The sequence below is a fragment of the Coptis chinensis genome, chromosome 9 (genome assembly GCF_015680905.1).
Source record: "Coptis chinensis isolate HL-2020 chromosome 9, ASM1568090v1, whole genome shotgun sequence".
In the NCBI taxonomy this organism is placed as follows: Eukaryota; Viridiplantae; Streptophyta; class Magnoliopsida; order Ranunculales; family Ranunculaceae; genus Coptis; species Coptis chinensis.
The window spans coordinates 71,989,961-72,015,726 of NC_141464.1; the positions used below are offsets into that span (position 1 = coordinate 71,989,961).

The 25,766-nt window shown below is 35.4% G+C and overlaps 5 protein-coding genes and 1 non-coding gene across 6 annotated transcripts; 2 read left to right on the plus strand and 4 right to left on the minus strand.

Annotated features, from left to right (window-relative positions):
- Positions 1–5,901: 5,901 nt before the first annotated feature.
- On the minus strand, positions 5,902–6,848 carry LOC147477842 (uncharacterized). The gene is made up of 2 exons (XM_086584723.1): positions 6,481–6,848; positions 5,902–6,297 (listed from the first exon to the last, which is right to left on the minus strand). Exons 1-2 carry the CDS (start codon positions 6,799–6,801, stop codon positions 6,118–6,120), a joined length of 501 nt encoding a protein of 166 aa, XP_086440849.1. The 5' UTR covers positions 6,802–6,848; the 3' UTR covers positions 5,902–6,117.
- On the minus strand, positions 6,161–8,455 carry LOC147477843 (uncharacterized). Its single transcript, XM_086584724.1, has 3 exons — positions 8,047–8,455; positions 7,742–7,965; positions 6,161–6,297 (listed from the first exon to the last, which is right to left on the minus strand). The coding sequence occupies exons 1-2, from the start codon at positions 8,365–8,367 to the stop codon at positions 7,786–7,788; spliced, it is 501 nt and encodes a 166-aa protein (XP_086440850.1). The 5' UTR covers positions 8,368–8,455; the 3' UTR covers positions 6,161–6,297; positions 7,742–7,785.
- A 52-nt stretch (positions 8,456–8,507) lies between these two features.
- LOC147477844 (hexokinase-1 protein) lies at positions 8,508–10,730 on the plus strand. The gene is made up of 3 exons (XM_086584725.1): positions 8,508–8,744; positions 8,834–8,913; positions 10,555–10,730. The coding sequence occupies exons 1-3, from the start codon at positions 8,604–8,606 to the stop codon at positions 10,625–10,627; spliced, it is 294 nt and encodes a 97-aa protein (XP_086440851.1). The 5' UTR covers positions 8,508–8,603; the 3' UTR covers positions 10,628–10,730.
- Positions 10,731–11,568: 838 nt separating this feature from the next.
- Positions 11,569–11,642, plus strand: TRNAI-UAU (transfer RNA isoleucine (anticodon UAU)). The gene has a single exon. It is a non-coding gene; the product is annotated as a tRNA-Ile (tRNA).
- A 661-nt stretch (positions 11,643–12,303) lies between these two features.
- LOC147477846 (Pseudouridine synthase family protein) lies at positions 12,304–16,946 on the minus strand. The gene is made up of 9 exons (XM_086584721.1): positions 16,416–16,946; positions 15,513–15,641; positions 15,180–15,434; positions 14,958–15,039; positions 14,148–14,263; positions 14,015–14,069; positions 13,791–13,902; positions 13,111–13,280; positions 12,304–12,720 (listed from the first exon to the last, which is right to left on the minus strand). The coding sequence occupies exons 1-9, from the start codon at positions 16,718–16,720 to the stop codon at positions 12,448–12,450; spliced, it is 1,497 nt and encodes a 498-aa protein (XP_086440847.1). The 5' UTR covers positions 16,721–16,946; the 3' UTR covers positions 12,304–12,447.
- Positions 16,947–18,980: 2,034 nt separating this feature from the next.
- SGP1 (Ras-related small GTP-binding family protein) lies at positions 18,981–21,689 on the minus strand. The gene is made up of 6 exons (XM_086584722.1): positions 21,203–21,689; positions 20,994–21,114; positions 20,792–20,888; positions 20,666–20,705; positions 20,484–20,567; positions 18,981–19,369 (listed from the first exon to the last, which is right to left on the minus strand). Exons 1-6 carry the CDS (start codon positions 21,503–21,505, stop codon positions 19,205–19,207), a joined length of 810 nt encoding a protein of 269 aa, XP_086440848.1. The 5' UTR covers positions 21,506–21,689; the 3' UTR covers positions 18,981–19,204.
- Positions 21,690–25,766: the final 4,077 nt, after the last annotated feature.

The window sequence follows — 25,766 nt, forward strand, 5'->3', positions numbered from 1 at the left end:
CAAAATTATTTGTCGAGAAAAAATTATAGAAGCTAAACATAAATCATCTAAGTATAAATATAGTACCATGTCATCTTCCAATCTAGAAAAACCTTTACGACTAGAAGTGTGGGGCACCTTGTGCTTCTTAACTGTTTCCTTTCCTCTTTGCCTTAATATCTAGGAAATCAAAAGTGACACTAAATCAGTAATAATTTCTTTTTTGTGCAATTCATATATACTATATATATATGACCAAAAATACATTGTAGTCGTCATGAAAATGTAGGCAATAAATGCTTTCCAATCATCTAGCCTTATTTTTTTGGGGCAGTTTGCAAATCTATCCTCGTCATTATCAAAAGCATCATAAAACTTCTTCTCAACTTAGTTTTATACCCACGCCAATTCTTCCCAATCGTCTTAAATGTTTACTTCTTAACTACCTCCCTATCCGATACTATAAAATGTTGCTATAACGTACATTTAAACAAACTAAAATCATAATATATACTTATTTAATCATATCTCAAGTTCTCCACTATACAAAATATATATATATATCATAATAAAACTCGTTATCATTATCAATAAAATTTCCACATCTAAAAAAAAAAATAGTGACAGGAAAGATGGAGAAGCATGATGAAGCTTTAATGGCTAAATAGCATTGTTCATTCCATTTAGTTTTGACACTTTCGGTTTTTTGGAATAACAATATGTTGAGCTCCTTAAGAGACTTCAGAAAGTTATAGACAGTAACGTTATGACAGCTGGTTCTAACGAGTTTGTTTTTAGAAAGATGTAATTTGCTATTCATAAAGGACTTGAAGCGCAGTTTGTTGCACGCTTGTCCTAATTATTTGTAAAATTCGTTATTAGTATTAATAAAATTTCCACTAAAAAAAAATACCTTTATCAAATTCCACAACTTGCCCTTAACATTTACTTTGTCAACTTTATGCCAAGTAGTATACCTAATTAGAACACAATCCCTTGATAATTTACCTAAGTAGTTGATGTATATTTCAGAATTTTCACGAATTGGTTGACCTTTTTCATTGAAGTCCACAACCTTCTTTTTACCAGTTTATGTGTCCAAGTGAGTCAGCATTGTCGGTCCCCTCACACCCTTCTTGGTATCTTGCTCTTCGGGATGGTTTGAACCTTGAGATACGTTACCCTCTGCCTCTTATAGAACTCTCCATTCTTTCCCGATCGATCGTCTTTTGGCAAAGTTCATTATATATAGAACGAGCAGAGTCTAAAAATTGTGTTCCTCGGGGCTTTAGGTAAAAGATTTCTCAAAGCCACAGGCAACAATTGTTGCATTAGCACATGATAATCATGATACTTCAAATCATATATCGTATGATCATCCAAAGAAATGCAATAAGAGATATTTGAACTATACCCATCTGGCAACTTCAATGACTTCAATCTTTCACAAAATATTTGTTTCTCATTTTTTGACAGGGTGTATGGCACTGCAGGAAGTAATGTTTTGTCCCATCTCGTTTAGGATGCAAGTCTACTTTTATTCCTAACTCTTCCAAGTTTTGCCAAGATTTAGCACCATCTTTTGATCTTTTCTTCATATTTAACAATGTTCCAAGAAGACTTTCCCATATGTTCTTCTCTATATGCAAAACATCTAAGTTATGTCGTATCAAAAGGTGTCTCCAATAAGGCAAATAAAAAAATATATATCTTTTTTTCCACATTTGGCCCTCTCTTTTTTTTTTATTAGTTTTGTGGCTACTCCCAATCCAACTTTCATTTGCACACCCATTCCTCACTTCCTTATTTTTTGGTCCTATGGCTTTCCCCCAATCTTCTCTCAAAAAAATTTTGCGTCGTTTTCCCCAATCAGCTTCAATAGTATCTACCTCCTTAAAAATTTATGTACCTTTCAAAGGAATTGGTTTTGGGTCAAGCTCCTATTTCCCATTAAACCAACTTTTCTTGAAATGAAATGGATGATCATCTGGAAGGAACCTTCTACTATCCATGTAAGAGAATTTTCTGCTATATTATTTTAGCCATTCCCCACGTGTATTAACACCACACTTTGGACATCCCACTCTACCCTTTGTTGCACATCCAGCTAGGTTACCTAATGCTGGGAAATCATTAATCGTCCACATTAAAACAGATCTTAATGTGAACGTGGTTTTTGTGCATGCATCATAAGTTTGCACTCCATCTCTCCATAAAACGGCCAACAGGTCAAAAATTAGCGGTTGTAAATAAATATCTATGTCTTTACCTGGCTTGTTAGGACCGGGGATTATCAATGTCAACATTAGGTATTTCCTTTGCATGCATAGCCATGGCGGTAAGTTATAGATGGCCAAAATGACTGGCCAACAATTATACCTTGAATTGTGAGTGCGGTGAGGATTGACACCATCAGCAGACAATCCCAATCGTAGGTTTCGGGCATCTTCTCCAAAAGACGGCCAACTATTTTCAATATATTTCCAAGCCGGAGAATCAACTAGATGATGCATGATCCCATCACTACTTCTATTAGAATCATGCCAAGTCAAATCTTTTGTTGTATCGACCGACCTAATCATCCTTTTGAACCTAGGCATCACAGGAAAATACCTTAGAACCTTTGCTAGAACCTTCTCAAGTACCTTCTTTGTGTGGGGATCGACTTTCCATCGTGAGGTTTTGCACTTTCGACAAGTCACCAAATCTTCGTCTTTATCCCAAAATAACATGCAGTCATTTACGCACGTATGCACCTGCTTAAAATCCAAATCAAACTTTCTTAACATTGACCTTGCTGAATGATGTGACCGAGGAATAATGTTATCCTCAGGAAGGATATCTTCAAGTATCTCCAACAACTTAGTAAAGCTACTGTTAGACCAACCCCTCTTTGCTTTTAGGGTATACAAAGAAACTATTGCATCCAATTTTGTGTACTTAGAACCTCTATACAATGGCTTTTCAGCTTCATCAATCGCCTTTTGAAGCTTAGCTTCTTCATTTCCACCGACAGGAATTCTTTAGAATTACTTTCATTTGTAGCTTTAAACAGCTCATATGTCTCAGCGTGGTTGATGTTTGTATTTTTGAAACCCTCGTCTTCTACGGGAACTTGCATTTCTTCTCCGTGCAAAATGAATGGGTCATAGGTTTCGACATCAAATGGAATTTTACAGTATCATATCTATGTCAAAATGTTCTAAATGTTTGCACTCATTGCATGGACATCTAAGAATTTCTTCATCTTCCGCATGTTTAGATGCGAATTCAATGAATTCATCAACACCAGCTTCGTACTCGTCGGTAGCTCTTTTGAATTTTAGCATACTCATTAATTGTAATAAACATATATGTAACAATTATCTAAAATAATAAAAATGAATTATAGTGTACTAAATGTGTATAATGATCTCCATGTCTTGTCCATAACATCCTTAGTAATCGACCTATAAATAGGATAACTAATGCAAGCAAAGCTTTCGTTATTTGGTCTTGGGAGAAACAAAAATATCAACAACTGGAGCAACACAAACATAACTTTACTTTGAGGCTAAAATCAATCTAATATCCCTGCTACGATTACTTGGGGAAAACAATCTTATACTACCAATACAAGTGATGAAATAATAGGCTTAGTCAACAACAAGAGAACATTAGACTAATTAAACAAGGAGTGAGGCAACTTTAGAATGCAAAACATTAAGGAACTACTAATTTGGTCTCTACAACGAATAATCACGACCATCATAACCAAGTAATTGAATCTACTGGCTTGTATATATCAAAGAGTAGCACCTAAATGTATAACACATGCGACAACATTATTGGACCATTTATTACGCATTATTTGATTGGTAATAAAATGCCCATATAGTTTAGGGCCATTACATAACTAGATATATAAATGGCTTAAATCAGATAACAAACATGAAACCTACAAAGAATAACATAATCACAAATGTAAAAACAGCTCTTGAAGTTATTAGAATGAAGAAATCCACGGTCGAGAAAGGAGTAAGATGGTTTGGAGGCAATTTATACACCCCCAAATATTAGACGTCGCCTGGTTGTTACTTCACAAATGCGCATCAACTCAAGACTCAGTTCAAACAAAGGCATACAATTAGCTTCCCAATATTGTGTATGTACAACTCTACTACATCAGCTTCTGAAATAAGTGATGTTAAAAAAAAATTGTGATAATTATTACATCACATGATGAGAAAGTGATGTAATAGTATAGTTTTCTTATGACATCACTGAAAGTGATGTAAAAAGTGATGTCATATATCATATTTGTTGTAGTGCTGCCTACTTATATGTGGGTTATGGGGTTGCTTAGTTGTTAGTTTCTTATTCTTTTGCGTTATGTGATAGTGGGTAGTTTAAAGTGTTAGTGGTGTAAGACTTATATAAGTCCTTGTAACTTTTGATTATGGTAGAGAATGAATATTATTGAAAGTTGATTTCACTTTTTATTTGTGTTGTTTTGGAGGTCCGGTTCTCCTCAAAGTGAACTAGTTGGAGGTCATGGGTTCCTCAATCAACCCAAATACTAGTTACAATTTAGGTACATCCACCAATATATGTACATTAACAGTTGTGTATAGAAGACTATATAGCCGTTAAGCTTAAAAAGTGCGATAAAGTATAAACTATACCATGGGGAAAAGGCGAAAATGATATAATGCCCATAAGTAAGGGTTCTCATACGTATTGATCTTACACATAAGCAAGAACAAGAAGTTAGAGAAGCCTAAAAAACAATATAAATCGAAATAAACCAAAGGGATCGACGTCTAAGCCTAAGTTCCCTTTTTTTTTCCACTGCCGACCTTGTAGCCTTTGTTACTTTGGTCTTCCTAGTAGTATATCATCAGCAGCTTGTTAGATGCCTTCTTAGAACCTATTAATTCCGACAAGATAGCAGCCTGATAATACAGAGAGAACATTATAAGTTTTGCGAACGCATCACATAGCATGCTAATTTATTGTTTGTGTTATTTGTGAAAGTTCACATATTGAATGCAAAATCAATGGCTAAAAAGTTTGGAATCCCGTTAAATATGAGAAAAATCAACTGTTCTCAGGTTCTCCTAAACGGAGCGCTACACTGGGACATACATCCTGTTGATGACCATGATCCATTCGACGGGTACATTGGAGCCATAGATATTGCAACTGAAAATTTTGTAGCCATTAAAGAGCCTTTTAGTACTGTAGATGATTTAGAGTTATCGAATGATGTAGCTGTGGGGATACTAGGAGGTTCTCTCATCCAGGTATATGATAGACTCGATGGTCAATTTGTCATATGCTGCAAGTGATTTCCTAACAATTATATGTTCATTCTATAAATGTGAACACTTGCAAAGAACAAAGAAAATCCACCAGATGGTTTCATGTGTCCTGGTGGAATACTATGACAATTTGGTTCCCTCTAGAAATGCCAGACTGCCTGAAGCTGTTCCAGCTTAGGGTAAGTAGTGTGAAAAACTTATTTATCTGAGGGAGAAACATTGAGCATATCTAACTCCTGTCTGTTCTTGATTTGAAGTTGTAATCATTGTAATACATGTCCAGCTTTTAATAAAGCATTCAAAGTAGTGGTGCAGAGACACAGGTATCTTATGGTTTGCCACTATAAATAGTTTTCTTAAATAATATAAAACAAGTTATTTCGTTATGATTTTTTTTTTCACATACATTCTACTTTTATCTATCCCTTGATATACTTTCGATGTTGTTGTATTATGAAGAATTCGGTAAAGTGAGCTATTGGTGTCTTCAAGTTTTGAAGTAGGATGCTTGCAGATATTAGACTCATGTATATTGCTCTGTGTTCAATTCGACGTAAGTTGTTCAATTCGAAGAGTATATGATCAAGAAGGATTAAGAATGATTCTAACAAAAAGCATGGAGCAAATCAACTATTAATGTAACATAATACACTTATAATAGGTCGGAGCAAGTCAACTATTAATGTAGTAAGCCGGCCACAGGCCGGCATATTGGCTAGTAATGCCCATAAGGGTTCTTTATTTCTTATACATATTGATCTTAAACATAAGCAGCAGCAACAAGTTAGAGAAGCCAAAATAAATACAAATCGAAATAAACCCAAGGGATCAAAGTCTAAATTCTCTTTTTTCCTTCCACTGCCTCCCTTGTAGCTTTTGTTACTTTGGTATTCCTAGTTACTGGAACAAGCCCACGCAAAACCAATACTAGAGAAAGTGGCAGGAAGGGGTAGTATATCATCAGCAGCTTGTTAGATGCCTTTTTAGAACCTATTAATTCCAACAAGATAGCAGCCTGATAATACAGAGAGAACATTATAAGTTTTGCGAACGCATCACATAGCATGCTAATTTATTGTTTGTGTTATTTGTGAAAGTTCACATATTGAATGCAAAATCAATGGCTAAAAAGTTTGGAATCCCGTTAAATATGAGAAAAATAAGTGGAGAAGTTCTACGTGTAGGTGTATATACATACCATGCTAGTGAAAGTAGAAACACCTTGAATCAAGCAAGTGGTGCTGTACCAATATTTCTTAGCAATAATGGCGTAGACATTGGCGACAGAAAGAGGCCATTGAACAAGTAATTCAACACCAACGAGACCGACCAAGAAATGAGGCTTTTCTATAAATAAGTAATCTTCGTATTCACGAAGGTACCAGGATTTTGCTTCCATGAGAAAATTGGGAAAGAAATGAGAAGGTAGAAATATATCAGAGTGGAAAAGCATCGTTGATATGGCCATAAAGAGGAAGTAGATGAACAAAACTGCATCCACAAGCTTGCAGACACCCATGTTTGCTTTGTTTGAATTAGGAACTTGTGATTATCTTCTCTTTCATTGAAATGGTTATTTTTTAATGTGTTCTTAGTTTGGTCCGTAAAACTTGAACAAGGAAGAATATTTAATTGTCGAGTGGATTTTAGTTGTTTGGATCTCAGATACTCGGACAGTTCATTTCTAAACTTTCATTCACTTACTACTGTTTTTATTTCCCTTCCATTTCAATTTTCAGCCTGCGCTGAGCGCATAGGGAGGTGCAGTTAGAACTTAGATGAGACGCAACAACAGCCCTGTGAGCACTTTGGGCACACTCAAACTGTCAAACACTTGTCAGTGTTAACTGTTAAAGGGTCAATTGGTGACTGAGGTTTTAGAAGGCACTTAGAATTGGAACTAGTACCAGTCGTTTTGATACGTTAGTATCAGCTTCAGCTAAACATGAGAATTACAACGAATTAGATCCTAGTTCAGTTTATATCGAGTAGAGGTAATATGTTTCATTTTGTATCATGGCTACACTTCAAATTGTAATCCTTTCCAGAAGATTTAGTTAAACTATAACAAGGGGTGATTCAAGGTCTACGTCCCTACGTGGTTGTTTCACCACAAACACTCCACCAAAGGAGATCAATTCCAGTTAAAAAAACATATGTTGCCATCTGAAAACAGCAAATTACACTCATTTGCATCGTTTCTGGCAGAGGGTGATGAAAACACCTACCTTCCAAGTCCTTAAATCACCCCATATTTAGTTCACATTTCAACCAGGAAAATACTTCAAATCTGTGAAGTAACAATCACATCCATTTAACTACATTTTACAGTTTGGAGTTTGGAGGCTTGAAAATTGGTAGCCATCGTTCGATGGGAACAAAACATACAAAGGCAGTTAAAATTAGGATTTGTAATACATTGATCTCTCAAATAAATAACAACATGAAGAGACACAAACCTCATAGAAACACAAGTCAAAGTTTTAACACAAGAGAACAGCATCTATGCTCTCTTTTTCCTAGCTGCACTCGACTTTGCAACAGGAGTTCCACTAGTCTTCTTCAAGGCAGGAACAAGCCCACGCAAAACCGCGATTACAGCAACTCCAAGAAAAGGGCCATATACCATCAACAGCTTATCAGATGCCTTTTGAGATCCCAACAGTTCTGATAATATAGCAACCTGATACATTCCAAATTAATAACATTCTTGAAGCAAATAGTAAATTTAAGCTACGTAGGAGTAAAAAAAAATAGTACATACCATGCTAGTGAAAGTGGAAACACCTTGAATCAAGCAAGTGGTACTATACCAAGATTTCTTAGCCATAATGCCATAGACATTAGCAATAGAAAGTGGCCATTGAAGGAGTAGTTCAACACCAATAAGACCAACAAAGAAATGAGGTTTTTCAGCAACTAAGTAATCACCATATTCACTAACATACCAAGACTGTGCTTCAAGAAGTATTTCAGGATAGAGATGAGAAGGTAAACATGCTTGTGAGTCAAAAAGTGGTGCTACTATCGCTATGAAGAGGAAGTAGATTAAGAGAAGTGCATCAATGAGTTTGCAGAGTCCCATGTTTTTTTTGTTGTGTTGGTTTGAAGTTTGGGAAGTGGGATTGGTTTGTTTGTCTGGTTTAGCATTAGTTTATTAGAGATAAAAGGGGATCTTGACCTCAACTAGTGAAAATTAACCATGAAAATAAATGGACTCACCAAACATTTAGTTTGAAAAGGCCCTGCCCATTTTCATGGTAAAATAAAGCCCACTTATCACTGATTCAGTGAGAAACGAGGAAGGCAGTGGGAAAACAAATGAGTTCGACACCACCAACAACACCGAGTCCACCGAGTCCAAGGCCAATACCAAGAAGGGAGAGTGCATGGGGAGTACAAGAAGGATCTCCAGAACCAAAGCCACATCGATGTAATGATCGAGCTGAAGATGTTATTCAGGTTTAATGTTATTATTTTGTCATTTACTTATATACCTTTTGCTTCATTCTGCATTCTGAATTATTTTATGTTTTTTTTTTTGTATGTAGGCATGTTTTGAAGGGAACCTATTTAAGACAATTCCAGGTCCGTTTAAGCTTTTCTGGCGTTGTATGCGTTCTAAACCTGGGTATGTTTGTGTTTTTTGTTTTTTAAATTTTTAGCAATTTTTATGTACTGGTTATCTGTCAATGTTTAAAATGGTTGGTGGTTTTTGATAGGTTTATATACATTGTTTCAGTTATGCCATACTCGAAATTAGTTTTATAAACATTAGTAATTTGGTGGAGTTGAGTAGTTGTTGGGGTTTTCTATGATTTCTTGTTTGCAGTTGAAATTCGAATATAACGAATGACGTTGTTATACGTACTGAATTTACTGTGCAATGTAGGATTAGACACGATAAACGCTAATTGAGGATTAAGAGAAGCACCAATTGAAATGGGTTCGTTTGTGTAGTGTAGTGTTAGTGAGATGTGGAGTAAGGAGGACATGGATATGTGGTGAGAGTAGATTTTGAGATATACTTGAATTAATCGAATTGTTTCAAAGAGTTGAAGAAGTTACAATAAGATTGTTACGTCGTGGGGTGTCCATCCATATAGCATCACTAGATGATCAGGCCCTACGTTAAGTTATCGTTGATAATAAATCACAGTTATAATGCAATTCTGTTACTCTGGCCGGTAAAAAAACAGAAAAGAAGAAAGAAAACTAGCTATCAAATTCAAGCCAACAATTAGTTGTACATTTTTCACGGGAGCATGCATGTAGCTACATGTCTTTTTGGCGACATTAGAAATTTCTATACTTGTATCATCTGTGTTAGTTGTTCGTTTCTGGTGATAATCACCTGAAAAGAATGTAAGTATGAAAGAAAATTCATGTAGTTGTAGTATCATAGTTTTTGTCGATTTTTTTAGCTGAAATGTTGTCGGTAGAAGTATGCATATCGCTACATCGAAGTGCGAGTACATCGTGCCATTTCTGAACTCTCGGCAGATATCATGACATTGAGATATGGTGTGAGGTTTTGCTCTGTGGTTGTAGTTGCCGAGGTTTGATTCTTAATGGTCTAATGGCATACTAATCTAAGCTACGTTTCTGGATAGTCGATCATGGCTCCATGTTAAATTACCTTTGGGGCTGCTGATGATAGCCTGCCAGTGATGAACACTGAACAATGGTGTGGCTTCTAAGAGGACCATAGTGAAAGCAAGTTTTTGTAGAGGTGGATGGGATGAGGCTACTCAAGTCACACAACAACATGTTCAAATTTCATTCTTTGACACCTAGTCGCTTGGGTTGTAAGCAACAACTTCTCTATATAAAGATTGAGGTTTTATGTAAAGAGAAAAAGGAAATTGACTTTGTAATGTTGCGGCTGATGTATACATGATATTACACTTCCGATTCTTTGTAACCATATAAAAGAGCACTGTGCTCAATCCTTCCATCACAGTTGTTGTAGTGGTTGTCACTTTACCACAAATCAGGCAACTGGTGAACCGAGCGAGTTTCATATAAATTAGACTTACATTTATTAGCACAAGTATTTTTAGATTGTAAAAGTTGAGAGAATTACCTTAGTATTGAATCCGTCGTCACTTGGTGACCTTTATACATTTCTACTTGCTTATCTATGAAAGGATGGGAATAGTCTGATGATAATTTGAGTACATGTGCTTTAAGTATATATATCAGTTGCATCCTCAAGTTTTAGTATATGTTCTATATGTCGTTGCATGATGATTCTTTTATTGCCATGCAGGGAGGAACCAGCTGAACCATTTTACTATCTAGAGCCTGTTCCCCCAAAGACAGAAGATATCAAACTTGAGTAGAGCATATTTGAAGTCAGTTTTGGTGGAAATTTGGAAAGTGTTATGTTTATTCCCAATATTCCTATCCTGAATCTAGAGTTTGTTTAATATTTTTTTTGCTTCATCATGGTAGTTTCTATGCTGACCACTCTAATTTCAAGGTAGTGTCATACATAAAGTTGCTTTTGGGATAATTTTAAGATTGAAAAACCATTGGGGTGGGATGTCTTCGTTCTTGTGTCTTTCGTCATCAGTTTCTGTTGTTCGGGTGTTCTGAATATGAAAACTCGGTGAGCAAGTATATACTTATTATTCTGTCAGGTTGCATCCATGTTACCATGTTGGTAATGGGGCGACCATGATACATGGCTTATTCTGATCAGTTTAATAATTTATCAGTGATCATATAGACGATTAGTTCATTGAACGATAGGGGTAGGGGTTGTTTTAGTAGCAGTACTGTTAGTTCCATTTCAACCGCAGCAACAGTTGCCTGCTGAGTTTTCTGGGTACTTCTGCCTGAACTCAGTGATAAAAGGTCCTTCAAAAACTGTCTTAGAGGATACAACCTACAGTTATAATTGCTGATTCAATGCGTTTTCTGGACTTACTGATTTCAAAAGATAGCTGGCTTGGTTTAGAAATGGTGAGACTTTGCTCATCTGGGTCTCACAGGTTTGGATTGCCTATTGTGTAAGATTTTTGCAGCTTGACCACATCAAGTCCTATACTCATTACCCATCGTGAATTATCCACACTACAATCTTCCCAAGTTAATGTCCATGGAAGACAAACATAACAGTTTAAACATTCGAAGGAAAATAAGAGAAGCAAATGAAATGCTTATAGAATAAAGGGGTGAATAAATGACTTCGAGTAGGATGTCATTGAAGTAATGAACTCTGGGGCAAGCCTGATTGTGAATAATCTTGGAATTAAATCGAAGTAGAAAAAAGGCCAATGGTCCCGTAGCTCAGTTGGTTAGAGCGTTGGTCTTATGAGCCGAAGGTCGCGGGTTCGAGCCCCGCCGGGACCAACTAAAGGAACCATGTAGACACTATTATTTTGCACAGAGAAAAAGAAATCCATTAAAACATCAATGTATCAGGGCTGTGAAAACATATACTGTTTTTCACATTAAGAAAATGGAAATCAATTAAAAGTTAAAACAATAAGTCAACAACTGTACAATTTTTCACTCATCATCAAGCAATAAAACCATATAACCTGATATGCAAGTTCCTCTGCAAAATCCAATCACATCCACCTATGTTTACTTTTTTCAACTAAGTACATTAAAATAATGTTCCTCAAAGCCTCTAGCATTTACTGTTGATCCTTAAAATAAGTGATCATTTTTTTTTTTCCAAATGCTTAACTGCCTAGAACTGGAAGGTATAAAACAAGAAGGGTATTTAGGGTGAACTAGTGTTACCCCCCACTAGATGAGCAAATTAGGATTTCCCCCCACTAGATGGGAAATTAGGGTCTCCCCCCTGAACACACGGTCAATTTGGTTTGACCGTTAACTTTCAAATCAAACAACTGAATATGACATAAATGCCCCCACCTAATTAAAATTGAATATTTTCTTTTTGAAAACAATAGGGGCATGTATAATCAAACCAAGTTGACCGTGTGTTTAGGGGGAGACCCTAATTTCCCATCTAGTGGGGGTAAATCCTAATTGGCTCATCTAGTGGGGGTAATACTAGTTAACCCAAACAAAAACAAACAAGAATTTGAGCCAGGAGGAGAAGAACATATCTTTTTCAGGCACTACCTTTTTACACCATCACGTGCCGGTGGAACTAACCTGCACCATACTTTGCATTGATATGTCATCTCCACCAAGGAGGTCCACATTCATAGAAATGCTCTCCCTCATCCCATGAGATTTGAAATGCCTGGAGACCAATTGCTACACTTGGTTCCTTACCATGCCGAGCCATCCATTCTTCAACAGCATTTGCTTTATCCTCCTCAGTTGGGTATAGCTTCCCATGTTCACCAAATGGGTTGAGTCCAGGACTGGATCTCTCTGCTATTACAGCGGGCATGTACATTGAATCACCCACAATGGGTGCGCCATAGGCAGCAAACTGAGCTCGAATCTACATATTTCATGAATGGGCTTGTGAATATGATAAACAATTTTCTTACATTTACTCACAATTTATGAGGAGAGGATAGGAACTCCTTGTTAGTGTAACATCTGCATGCTCTGACCAATCTTAACTAGCTTATTGCCAATATATACTATTAAAAACATGTACCCTTTATAATCTATCTGATTAGAATAGATATCTTTTATCAAATTCTGGTACCAAAAAAAATGACGAGAAAACTTCGGAAACTATAAGTAGACAAAACTCTTTCCTCTACCCCATACCGATGTCCAAAAAAGTATATAGTAAGATAAGGACCTACCCAGAAATAGAAATGTAAAAAGAAAAAAATGACAAGAGAGTATAGAAGGAAAAAGGTATGGAAAACCAAAGCACCTGGTGAGTGCGACCTGTTAAAAGGTTGATTTTACATTCATATGCAACATCCTTTGAAGGCCATCCACAGTCATCAACGCAATACTTCTCTTGAATGAAGACATTTGGCCACGGAACCTCCTTACATTCCAAGACATCAAGCTGGCACAGATTCCATCCTCTATGAAAATCTGGTACAAAAGTCTTATGTATGTCACATACTCACATCAAACCACGGGAGCAACATAAATTTTGACTCATTCTAATAAAATCTGTATCCTTTTAAAACGTAAGTGTAAGTTGCAATTCTAACATACATCAATGAGGCTTACTAGATGAGATAATTATATAGCTGGACAAAAGGTGGCTTCTGCAAGTTTATGGTAACTTAAAACACGAAATCGGTAATGAGCAGTATAAGGGTGCCTTTACTGCTATATAAATTACTAGGTGGGACCCAGATCCAGTACTTATCAGTAATCACACTGCTTAAGTTTTATTCTCTGACTCAAGGCAAAGGCATCACTGGAGGGACACCAAACCCAGGTACACTCTTCAGAGTAACAAGGTGTGGGTGATAATTTTTTCTCTTTACTCTATGTCAAACTTATTTGTGGAGAACCCCACTATGTGCTACATAACATGACATATATTGAAAATAATCAATAAGAAATGCAATTTATGCTAATAATCTATATTACCTTTCGAAACAAGTCTTGGAGCAATATTCACTGGACGCATGTAATGAGTAATTGTTCCAAGTGGCACAGGAGCAGCAGCAAGAGCTCGATAAAGCTTTTTCACTCTTTTTTCCTGTTTAAGAAGATTATGGTTATAGCCGACTTCAACATAGGGTTTTTGGACAAAAGAATTCACATATTGCAACTGTCTTATTCACTATTAGAAAAATAAGTTGTGAAAATACCCTGATCTTTCCATGAAAAACCGAGCAGTACTCCTTAGTCCTAGCTAAAACAACACTGCAAGATATCAACTGATTACTTTTTGGCTATATTCCTAAGTACAGTCCTAAATCTTAATTCCTTCCAGATTAATACCAGCCTGCCGTGCAATTATCAATCTGATGAGTTGTCTTTAATGGAATTGCTAAGCCCAAAGCACGAGTAGCAAATGTTGCACAGCTCTCCTCAATATTGTCTGTTGTTCCTCCTACCTGCTCAAAACTGATATATATTAATTTACTCTTAAGAACTAAAAAGTTGTATTTGGTCAATAAGTTCCTAGATTAAATATCAATCAGACGAGATAGACATAGAGTCCAGAAGCATAGAGTTATAACCCGCATAAGGCAAGCTTTTGGTAATATGTCCAAATCAGAAAAGGAATATCTGTGTTGAACAAGTGGCTCAGGTTATGGAAAATACTGATATAATAGATTAATAGAATGAACACCAAGTGAGGAGCAACAATCATGTCACATTTAAATAAAGGATTATATTCTAAGTCAACAGTCACATCACATTTAAATAAATGATCATAGTCTAAGTCCAGAGTGAGAGTTCACTCCAGTGAAAAGTGTATGGACATAGATATTTGAAGCATGGTTTTATGCTAATTGTCTGACATTGCTTTCCATGTTCTTGGTATGAGACGTATATGCTTTTCCACAGACGCAGATAATAAAGGTTAACCTACAATGTATGATTTACATACATAACAAGATCAAGACCAACAAAGGGTCAAAAATGCTACACATTTATATATGAGTATATGACACAAGAACATCAGCATCATCCTATTACTCCTATCAAAATTTCAAAACTCTAATGACACCGCTTTGTTTATAAAAGTTAAATGTGGCTTGTAAAGGTGCAAAGTAGGCAGCAGGAAAAAATTATCAAACTGACCGAGGTACCAGCAGGTTTGTCCAGAACCACATAAGATTCAGCCACAGCTATAATTCTCGATTTCCAATCAATTTCATAGGACCTGCCCAAGTTACCAAGAGTAATGAGTGCTTTGAAAAAAAGATAGCATCAAAAAATATTAGTTGGAAAACTTGGAATGCACGAAGAAAAGGAGGTCAAAAACAGATCAATCACAATTTAATTGAAATGAAGATTAAGTACCTGGGAAAACGTTTTGGGTGTACATGAACTCGTATGTATGTTCCAGCCTCAACGAACTCATGAACATGGGTAATACGGAAGGTCTTCTGTGCTTCTCTTACAGTTTTTCCTTTCACTGACAGTCTCTTTTTCAAAACTGACGGTGATGTTACTTCTTTAAACAGTCGAATCTGCTCAGGAGTCGCACTAGGAGGAGGCTTCGGGCAAACTAAGGCATAGTACACAGCACCAAAGTGGATAAGGTCTGCAACAAACCTACACACGTAAAATCTTCAATATACGATGCATATGCTGTGAAACAAACCCCATTACAAATACAGGAGCAGCACTCACAGAGGAGGAAGATCCAAAGATTTACATATAAAATCAAGAACAGGCCCTCCTTCTGAGACAACTAGGTGCTCAATTCGTGGCGGTCCATTCTCTAGTGGACAAGGAAGCAAACGACCGTATTCAGGGTAGCTGCAATCGAATTATTTCTCAGATATTACAGACTCATAAAAAGATTTCACAGTCCAGATCTTAAAATCCTAAAAACAACAATAAATAAATGCATACATGGAAATGGCACATACACAGCACGAACAAGAGATTTGCGGTTTTATTAAAGGCATGCCTTCAATAAGAAGTTTCCATGTAACGTAGATTATTTTATTATACGTTTCAAGTAGATAACTAGAATCAGGGAAGTAACGAATGAGTCCAGGTACACAAACCCTGAAGTACCTTCATGCCACTGTCTAGAACAAGCTCATGATCCTACGTTGTAACTAAAACAAAGTAACACACTTACTTTAATGTACTGTTACAAACATCACTCATTCATGGCGTATCACCGGCATTGACCTCAAGACTTGAAGTACTGTTACAGACATTACTAATAGTGAAAATTTGATTGACTTGAAAAACAATGTACCAAGTACAACCAGTATATTGGATACAAAATGCTCTAGTCTGCAAATTGTCTCAGGTCCCCTACGTTCTAATGCTCTATCCCAAATACCATGAGCTACTCTAAACTATGGCATGCACAAACAAACTGAAAACAAACACACCCCACTATATAAACCATGAAAACTCAAAACGAAAGTACTCAACTTATCAACTTACAGTACAAAATAAAATTTTTAAAAAAAAAAAAAAAAAAACAATCTTTAACAATATTTAAACAAAACAAAGTAAAGAAACTAGCTCAAAGCCTCAAACAAACACATAAAACTTGAAAAGAAATAGTACCCATCATGTGTAGAGCTACTAATAGTAACTCCAATTTCTGCTTTCGAAGATGCATGACTAGTAAACGTTCTGTTGCTTGAGCCCCAAGAAAACTTCCCCAAGTTCTTGTTTTTCTTAGTGATAAAATGAGAAGTGGCTAGTGTGCGGAGAAGTGTGATAGGCAGAGATAAAGTTTTGCAATTTGAGGTGCATAGTGAAGAAATGAATGTGTTTGTGAAGATTGAAGTGAAACTAACGACGCCACTCATTTGCAGAGAAGGATGAAGAGAGAATGTAGAGGAAGTAGATATGGCAAAGTGTAGCATAATATGTCGGCATATATCACCATATCGATACTGAAATATTTGAATAGTGGGATTTCGTAGCCAATGTGGCAATGTTATAGCTATTGAAATTTTGCCGAAATTGGACCGGTATAAATAATAGCTTGAGATATACGTGAGGGCCCGGGCCCAACAAAAACATAAAGGCCAAGGCCCGTGGCTATATGAAAATTTAAAAGCAGTACCAGGTGTACCACACAGCCTAGATACTTAGGCTGTTCGCCATATGCCATCATCCCACATTCCCACTACCATTCAATCCTTCATATCATTCCAGATTGTATGTATAATTGTATATACACTTACTCCAAAACCTGCTAATAGGCAACATATAACTCTTTCAGTGTTCTTACTTAGTCCATACAACCTTGATATATATCATTACAGGAATGACCAACTAATAAAATTAGTATAATAAATACACAGAATATGAAACAAAAGAAGAAGAAAAAACTTGATAAGGCGAACTGGCCATGTTAGAGATATGGTCTTTTAAGGAATGGGTGGCATCAGAAAAATGGCACAAAGCTCCTTGCAAAGTTGAATTTTATTCATTTAGATCTTGATTGGCGATTGGGTTTGCTTCAAATTCCGTGGCAGTCCATTATTGAGTCCCAAATCATGAAGGGAAGTAGGCAAATTTATTACATCAGCTGTCCTTGCCCCAACCGGTTTATCTTTGGTGGCAAGTTTACCTTTGTCTCAGCCAAGATGAGGAATCTGATTCCGGTCACCAAGAGAAGGTTCCGATTTCTTTAACAATTAATTTACTTCAACATATTATCACTATTAAATTAAATTAATAAGTTATCATTAACAGCCAATTGAAGTTTTGAACCATTTCATTTGTTGTATATACGGCTTCCAATTATTCTTTTCACCCTCATATGCATACCTTTTCATTTTTCAATTCACATACGAAATTGCATTCTGTACTTTTCACCATCTCCATATCAATTCAAAAAAAATCGAAGTACACAATAACACAATTTTAACTACTAGTTCGTCTTTTATACGGTATAATATGAAAAAATTCAGTTATATTTTGTTGCATTATAAATTTCTAAGTAATATTTTGTCTGGATTGTTCATGAATTACTTACATAACTTAGTTCTTTGTTTATACTTAGAGCATTACCAATGGGTTGTGTAAATTTATACAGCCACGTAGATGCCATATGGGTTTTTTAAAAGAAATTTACACAATAAGTGTAATGAGTAAAAATATGCAATCAAAAGTAAACTAATATAATCTTTTTGCAAAATGTGCAAAAATGAGTCACGGCTTTCTATTGATTTAAATAAAGATAATGCAAAACTTGTGGAGTCCCATTTTTTTTTACCGGATAGTTAGAATTAATTGAGTAAAAAAAATGTATAAAACTATTCTCATTTTTAAACAACCATTTAAACACTTTTAAGTTAAAAGTCATTTTAGACAATAGAGGTTTTTTTAGTGAGAATTATGTAATTTTACACTAAAAGTGTTTTACACAATTCCTATTGGTCATGCTCTTACGTGCTAAGACTTTAGTTATTTGATATTTTGTTGGTGTCGACAGGAGCTCAAGACATTTGAGAGCCCTAAGCAAAATCCAAATACCAATGGATGCGAATAGTTTTTTTTGTTGGAGAAGGGCCAGAAAAATGTAGGAAAGAGCGAGGAAACGAAAGGTTTTAGAACTAATTTAATTTTATAATTTTCAATTTAAAACGTTATAAACCATTAGAACCATTATATTGGGGGCCTTTGGGCTGCGGGGCCTAAGCAGTTGCTTATTTGGCTATCGAGCTTAGGTGGGATAATTTCTCACAATGATTCTTATTTTAAATAATGAAGTGGAAGGTTCCAACTTAAGTGTTATTTCAAAACCTTCCATTTCAAAGTTTAAACATACTTTTTATAAACTATTTTTTTCGTTTAAAAAATACGGACATTATTATGGACCTTATTATATGGCAATTGTAAACCTGGATCTTAAAATTTAAGTATTAATCCTTAGGTTTAAAACGTTCGTCCTTATTATTCATATTATACGGAAAAAAATGTATAATATGTATATAATACGGGTATAAAACAGAGTATTAGCTAGGAAGATTACTAACCCCATATGTGAAGGACATATTAATTGAGCACATCATGAGCAAAGCTTTTTCGATGTACTTCAACTTGATATTTGAATTGGAAATAATCGTGAACTGTTGCGTGCCCACCAAGCTGTTCCCCAACTTTAAAGTACTCTTTTCTACATAAAGGAAAACCACTTATATAGCACTTTTCTCCAAAATGTATGCCTTCATGAACGCCATGTTAGAAAAGTATATCCATGATGCTGTAGAGGCTTTTTACAATCTCTCTTCTCTATCAAAATTTAAACTGGATTAATTAATAAAAAGAAGCCACTAATTCCAAGTAAGATATTTTGTAACTTTGGTATGTACATAATTTCTAAGCCTTTAAGACGCTTAGAAATCAATGATAGGTTCTCCAATCGTCAAATTTCGTTCTACAGTCCATGGCAAGTTAAAGAGCTTCGCCGTGATGAACTTGAAAATCTTATTGACGTTTATATTGTGGGTTGCACTCGAAAAGAAGAGTGTTGCTTTCATGGCCTTTGCGTACATTCTTGCCTGTTCAATTCAGATAAATTTATATTAGTGTTTCTGCATGTTAATGTTAGCAGATATTGATCAGAAAAATAAATATATTAAAGGACCTATTGAAGACAAATTGTAAGAGATCAGATCAGAGGTCATCAAATCATTCAGATGAATTATATTTTGGATATCTTGGATATCAATTTCAAATTAAAGTAGTTGTCTTTTACGCAACAAATAAATTGATCGATGCATAAATTCAACTAACCATTAAATATGACAATAAAAATAGGATAGAGGATTTGTCCCCAACTTTGAAGCCTTGCAGGTAGAAACAATAATTCTTTCAGTGGTTGAAATGTCAAGTGTCCAAATCGTACATTCATTTGCCAAGTTTTTTTTTTTTTTTTTTTTTTTTTTGGCAAAGCATTTGTTAAGTTATGAAACACAACTATCAGTCTTACATCCTGCGGAGGTGAAACAATATTCTTAATTTGCATGGCATTGCATATCCAAAATGTTAGTTCAAGCCACATTTTCGAGTCAACAGATGCATCATAATTCATACATACTCTGTTTGGTCTAAAATTCATGATATATAAGCAGATGGCTTCAAATAATTGTTCAAAATCCTGGTTGTGTGAGATCAACAACTTTCTTTCTTGTGTAGAAGCAGGCAATAGCTTTTTTAGGGATATGGAGAGGGACCATCTACAATTTCGTTTTGATGGAAACTTCTGAACTAAGCTGAAGAAGAACTCCACAGGATTTGGCTTTTGGTGTTTGTCAAAATCTAGCAGAATACAGACGTCAAGCATATTTGTCTTATAATTGACCTCGATCGTCTGTTCTAAAGTCTTGCCAAATGCCAATCACTTTCCATCATTTAATCATTACACTCCACCCAATTTTAACCCCAAGTAAGGTTGCACCTCAAAACTGACTTCCTTACAATTGCATACTTTCCTTAAAAAGCAATTATTCGATATTTCAATCTAAACTGTTCAGTTAAGACTTAAGACTTGCGAGAAGTAAAACTTATCCCCTAAATGCAGAGTTTACATGACACTTGGTACACATACTGCTGAGTGCTGATTAGAACTTAAGATTCATTCAACTAGTACGAGCAATGCAGTCGAAAATTTACCTGGCTCACAATTGTCCACTGCACAGCTAAAGGAAGATTTGCGAAATCATCGAACTTCGTTCCAATTAGTATAGGAATTGCCGTCTATAATAACGAAAAAATACAATGTTGTCAGATGGCTAAATGAGTGGTTACATCTAAATGTATGGACTGAAATTTGGGAGTTGAAGGACTTTAGGTACCTGATTGTATTTCCTTGCTTGTTTATACCAACCAAGAACACTGCAGTCATAAACCTTCCTCATTAGAAATCAAAAACAGAAAAAATAAGTCCAATCAGAACATGCTCAAATTAATCACGAACTAACCTGTTTAGTGTACACCGGCTAGTAAGATCAAACATGATCAGAATTGCTACCGCATCTTTACAAGCCATAGGAACATGGTCTAGAGATCCGTGATCACCTGAATCACAAAATTTGTTATAGAAAAAATAAATAAAAATAAAACTTGATAAATGTTAATGAAACAGTTACCAATATTACTTCAATTCAAACAAAACAAACTTACCTCCAACGTCCCATATACTATAAGCAATCCGTGCACCTTGAACAAAGAACATTTTGTCTACCAAATTCAATCCTTTCATTTCTAAGCATCTTTTTTCTTGCTCATCTCCTACGTACTTTACCTTTCAAATCAAAGAAAAAGTGTTACTATTAATCAAAAAGCAGGACTACTTATCATACAAAGACATGAACAAAATGTTTGATACTCACTAGAAAACTAGTTTTTCCAATCTGACAATCACCCAAAAGACTAATCTTAAGAGCCACCAAATCAGAATCTGTTTCGTACCCACTACACGACGGTTCACCGTTAACTAGCCCGGCCTCGACAAGTGCTGGAGAAGGGCAAGATGATATAGTACGATGCAGACGGCGATAACCAATTGGTTTTCGCATAGAACACATAAATAAATGATCCCAGAGATACCGAAAAAACCTCCGAAAGAACGCAACGCGCTCGTGTAGCATCCATTTAACGTTAAATTGGATGACTTTTCGACCAAGTTGAGTCATGTTTGTATGGCCTTAAGATCTGTTGTTGCCATGGAAATGCATTCTAAAGCTCCTTACATAACATACTTGCATATATTTTCCTCTTACTATGTGCTAATGGTTGCAAAAGTGACTTTGTTAACTGAGACGGTTGACCGGTATTTTGAGACTACCCAAACAGTCCAAATAGCCGGCTCGGTGCATTGCACGCTATTTGCCTATTTGGTGCTTTATAGGTTCCTAAGAAGGGTAGTTAGGTAAATCAAAATATTTAATTGATAAGAGGGTAGTGGTCATTTTAAAATAACGACCTTAGGTTAAAACTCTGTTTTTTTTTTTTTTGGTGCAATGGTTAAAACTCTGTAAATACACACAGAACACAAACATCTCGTGACGACCGCTGTTTAATAAAAAAGAAAACCTTTACAACGTGATGCGTTTTATAAGGAGTGTTATCTAATATCTAGTACTATCTATTTATCTAATGTAATTGGAAATTTAAAAAAAAAATACATTTCACTATTAATGCACCCCATCTGGCGTAAATGAGTCCAAACCAAAAGCACTGGTTTGCCTCATACAGTCATACCAAACTATTAGGAAGGTCGTAATTCGAGTCTCTTGTGGGGTTGGCAGGACTACACGGGCGTGGATGCTTCACGTCTGGACTTCTGGTGTTGGTTGAAAAAACAGTGGTGGTCAGTGTGTCAGTGATTGGCTTTTGAATCGCACGATGTCGAGTATTGATTCGAGGATGTAGATCAAGGACCTCATACCTTCATGTATATAAAAAAGTTAAAGTTGCAAACCTCATCAAAATGACACAAAGCGACACATATGCAGATATGCTTAGAGGATAATGATGGTGTGGTATAACCATAGTACAAAATATCATTATATAAGTATTTATCGATATTTAATTTTTGGATATGTATCGTGGATATATTCTCTTTTTTGGAGATATTTGACATTGTTTCACATACAAATATCGTAGATATATTCAATATATCAACAAATATCATAGATATTGTGGATATTTCTTGATATATCATGATATGTTATTTATATTTATTTGAAATATAATGATAATATTAAATAAAATTGTTATATACACAAAATATCGCAAAATATCACAAATATCACAAATATCGTTAAAATATCGCCGATATTTGCAGTCGCATATATCTCTGAACATATCGTGATATTTATATATCTTTATTTGAAATCCGGATAGATATCCCCAAATATCGCGATATATCGGGATATTTTGTACTATGGGTATAACTATATAATACCGTGTCTGATTTGCATATATTTAGAACATATTTAATGGTGAGACCTAAAAAACACTAAATTTTTTTGAGCAAACTAACACCAAACTAAATAAACACCAAACAATTTCAGCGGAAACTTCAAAAAGTGAGCAACAAATATACGTTACAGTGTTGAAACCGTGCCAAATAAAGCCCAACACAACCGCTGCTTTTGGAACACCGCGAGAGAAAAACCCACAATAAAAACTTGTTTTTAGTCAGAAATGAGAAAGTGTTTTTGCCCACGCGGTGTTGGCAAAACCGCACGGTGTTTCGAACACCACATCGCACATTTGGTTCAGCACCAAAACAAATACTAAATTCCAGCCGATTTGGTGTTTGGTTTGGTATCCAAGAGGTCTCACCATTAAAAATAAAAAACACCAAATTTTCAAGAATTTGGTGTTTGATGTTCAAGAGGTCTCACCATTAAAGATACTTTTAGGACGAGAATTGCTAGCGTCGTGCTAAAGGCCAGGGTAGGACCATTCTCTCCCACATGAAGACAGAAATAGATACCTCCTTACCTCTTCAACAAGTTCTCAATTTTAATAGGAAATAAACTAAAAGGCATAATCAAAATGTTAGAGGAAGAAAAATCTAATGGCAAAGTCATTAAGTTTTGGGCAGTTTGTGAAGTTTCAAATAAGAACAACCCACACCACTCCCTCTTCCCATTGAAACTTGGTCCATTTTCAGATAATTTGCAAACTCATAGGTTTTTTGGAACCCGAAATTGATGGAGAAAATTGGCAATTCAAATTATATATTTATAGATGAGCTATTCTAAAATGCGCTGGATGCACCGGTGCTCTGGATTCAAGACTTATGTGGGGCAATACACTCTCACCTTTTGCTGGTGGAGGGCTTAAATGGGAGAGTACACATACAACCATTGTCACCAAGTACGGTACAGGTTTAAAACGGTGTACTTGAAAAAAACTTAGTTTGTGTTTTTTAAACGGAACGCGTCCGGGAAAAAACAAAAAAAAAAAAAACGTAAAAAAACGTGGGGCATAAAAAACGGGTTTAAAACGGTAAAACGGGTTTAAAACGTATAATACGTAAAAAAAAGGTAAAAACCGATGATAAATAATATAATAGATAAGGAGTTTGATTTTCTATAAAAGTGGAAAAAAAAATAGACACATAAAATAAAAATAATAATAATACAAACGAAAGAAAATTCAAATACATGAAAGTATCAAATTATCATTACTCATCCAAATACTAAAAGTTTTAGACTCAGTGCCAAAACACTACTCAAAATAAGATACTACTAATTACCAACCATAATGGCATAATTAAGTACTACAAATAAGTTAATAACTTTAAAATTTTCAATTAATTATTAATAGTCCAAAGCAAAATAGAACGGTCTCAATAAGTCAATTTAACACCACTATTCAAAAAGGTAAACTCCAAAACCCTTTTCTTTTCTAGCGTTAAAAAAAAAAAAAAAAAAAAAGTTTTAAACAGGAGATTTTTAAAATCTCGGGTTTTAAATGTTTTTTAAGTTTAAAACGGGTCTTAAACTGGAACCAGACGCCTTGGCAATATCTAGGGTTTTAAACGCATTTTTTTCAAAAAAACGCCGTATTTGGTGACAATGCATACAGCATGCGTACTCTAGATTTTGCAATATATATATACCAAATTCCCATTGAGTTGAATATTTTGGGAAATTTGATGAGTTATCTAATGTTAGATGTCAATGTAATTGCCTAGAAAAGATGTGTTGAGGTCTAATGCTCTTCTTATGTTAATCATGTTAAGGAAGACAGTTGAACAAAATAATAATTTGAAGGATCATATCTGCGTCAGTGAGGAAGAAGTATGAGCGTTAGTTTGAGTTATTTTTATTATGCAGGGGTAATTTTGGCATGGGACAAAGACCATAAAGAATTGGTGTGAGGTCAATATCTTTTGTCACTTGGGGAGAAGAATGGTCCTAACTAGAGCTGTCAATGGGTTTCGATAATCCGATAATCGATTCGAACCAAACCGATAAAAAACGGTTTGGGTTGGGATAATTTGATTTATTTTCTACCGACTCGAAACCGAACCGAACCGATAAGATATTGGTTTGGTTTCGGATTTGTCCTCTACCGAACCGATATGAACCCGAACCGATAAGATGACATTTTAGTAATATTTATGATTAATTTTGTATATGTTTATCAATTATGTGATTGAAATTAATTGATTTAATTTAAGATTTAATTGATTTTATAGTTTTCGGTTCGGATCGGTTCGGATTTAGTTTGTAATATTTCTTATCAGTTCGGTTCGATTTCGGATTCTCAATTTTTTTATCGGTTCAGTTCGGTTTCGGGTTCCTAACTTTCTTATTGGTTCGGGTTCGAATTTTCCAAAACCCGACCCAAACCGATCCATTGACAGCCCTAGTCCTAACCCTTTAAAAGGAGCAGGACAGTAGCAATTCTCATTTTGAACATTTTGTTGTTTGTCTATTTTAACCTCCTATTTTGTTTAGCGCGCCAACTTTTTTTTTCTTTGGGCCACCAGCCCAAATTTGGCCCATTTGTAATTTTGTAAACAGCTCAATTCCCTGATGTCTTCTGTTAGTTTTTCATTTTGTTGTATTGTAGCTTAGTTTAGATAACTTGTAGTAAAAACTAAAAAGTAGAGTTGGGTAACTTGGTATTAGTGAGCAAATACATCATGTTTCTACCCTATATAACAATTCCATACATTTGTTCCCACGTATGGTTTGCTTCACCAAACGTCTATACTCTAATGTATCGTATTATTTAGCCTAACCTGGGAAATAATAGATTGCGAAAAGTAATTCCATGTATGGCGATGAGATGCAAAATTCCCAACAAGGCCCAACACCTAAAAGGGAACTACTGGAGCACTATTCTCAAGTCTCAACCATCTACTGGGGGCTCCATGAGCTGGTAGAAATGGTCGTTTAGTAGAGTATGATGGACACCTAAGACAGC

Bases quoted from the DNA above. Each gene is read 5' to 3' on its own strand.
- LOC147477846 (XM_086584721.1), bottom strand. From the start codon at position 16,720: ATGCTACACTTTGCCATATCTACTTCCTCTACATTCTCTCTTCATCCT. The intron at 15,642-16,415 runs GTACTATTTCTT...ATTCGATTGCAG, and splicing joins AGTAGCTCTACACATGATGG to CTACCCTGAATACGGTCGTT. The intron at 15,435-15,512 runs GTGAGTGCTGCT...TTACGTGTGTAG, and splicing joins TCTTTGGATCTTCCTCCTCT to GTTTGTTGCAGACCTTATCC.
- SGP1 (XM_086584722.1), bottom strand. From the start codon at position 21,505: ATGACTCAACTTGGTCGAAAAGTCATCCAATTTAACGTTAAATGGATG. The intron at 21,115-21,202 runs GTGAGTATCAAA...TTGATTTGAAAG, and splicing joins TTGGAAAAACTAGTTTTCTA to GTAAAGTACGTAGGAGATGA. The intron at 20,889-20,993 runs GTAAGTTTGTTT...TTTGTGATTCAG, and splicing joins TAGTATATGGGACGTTGGAG to GTGATCACGGATCTCTAGAC.
- LOC147477842 (XM_086584723.1), bottom strand. From the start codon at position 6,801: ATGGGTGTCTGCAAGCTTGTGGATGCAGTTTTGTTCATCTACTTCCTC. The intron at 6,298-6,480 runs GTATGTATATAC...CTGTATTATCAG, and splicing joins TTTCTACTTTCACTAGCATG to GCTGCTATCTTGTTGGAATT.
- LOC147477843 (XM_086584724.1), bottom strand. From the start codon at position 8,367: ATGGGACTCTGCAAACTCATTGATGCACTTCTCTTAATCTACTTCCTC. The intron at 7,966-8,046 runs GTATGTACTATT...GGAATGTATCAG, and splicing joins TTTCCACTTTCACTAGCATG to GTTGCTATATTATCAGAACT.
- LOC147477844 (XM_086584725.1), top strand. From the start codon at position 8,604: ATGAGTTCGACACCACCAACAACACCGAGTCCACCGAGTCCAAGGCCA. The intron at 8,745-8,833 runs GTTTAATGTTAT...TTTTGTATGTAG, and splicing joins GAGCTGAAGATGTTATTCAG to GCATGTTTTGAAGGGAACCT. The intron at 8,914-10,554 runs GTATGTTTGTGT...ATTGCCATGCAG, and splicing joins TGTATGCGTTCTAAACCTGG to GGAGGAACCAGCTGAACCAT.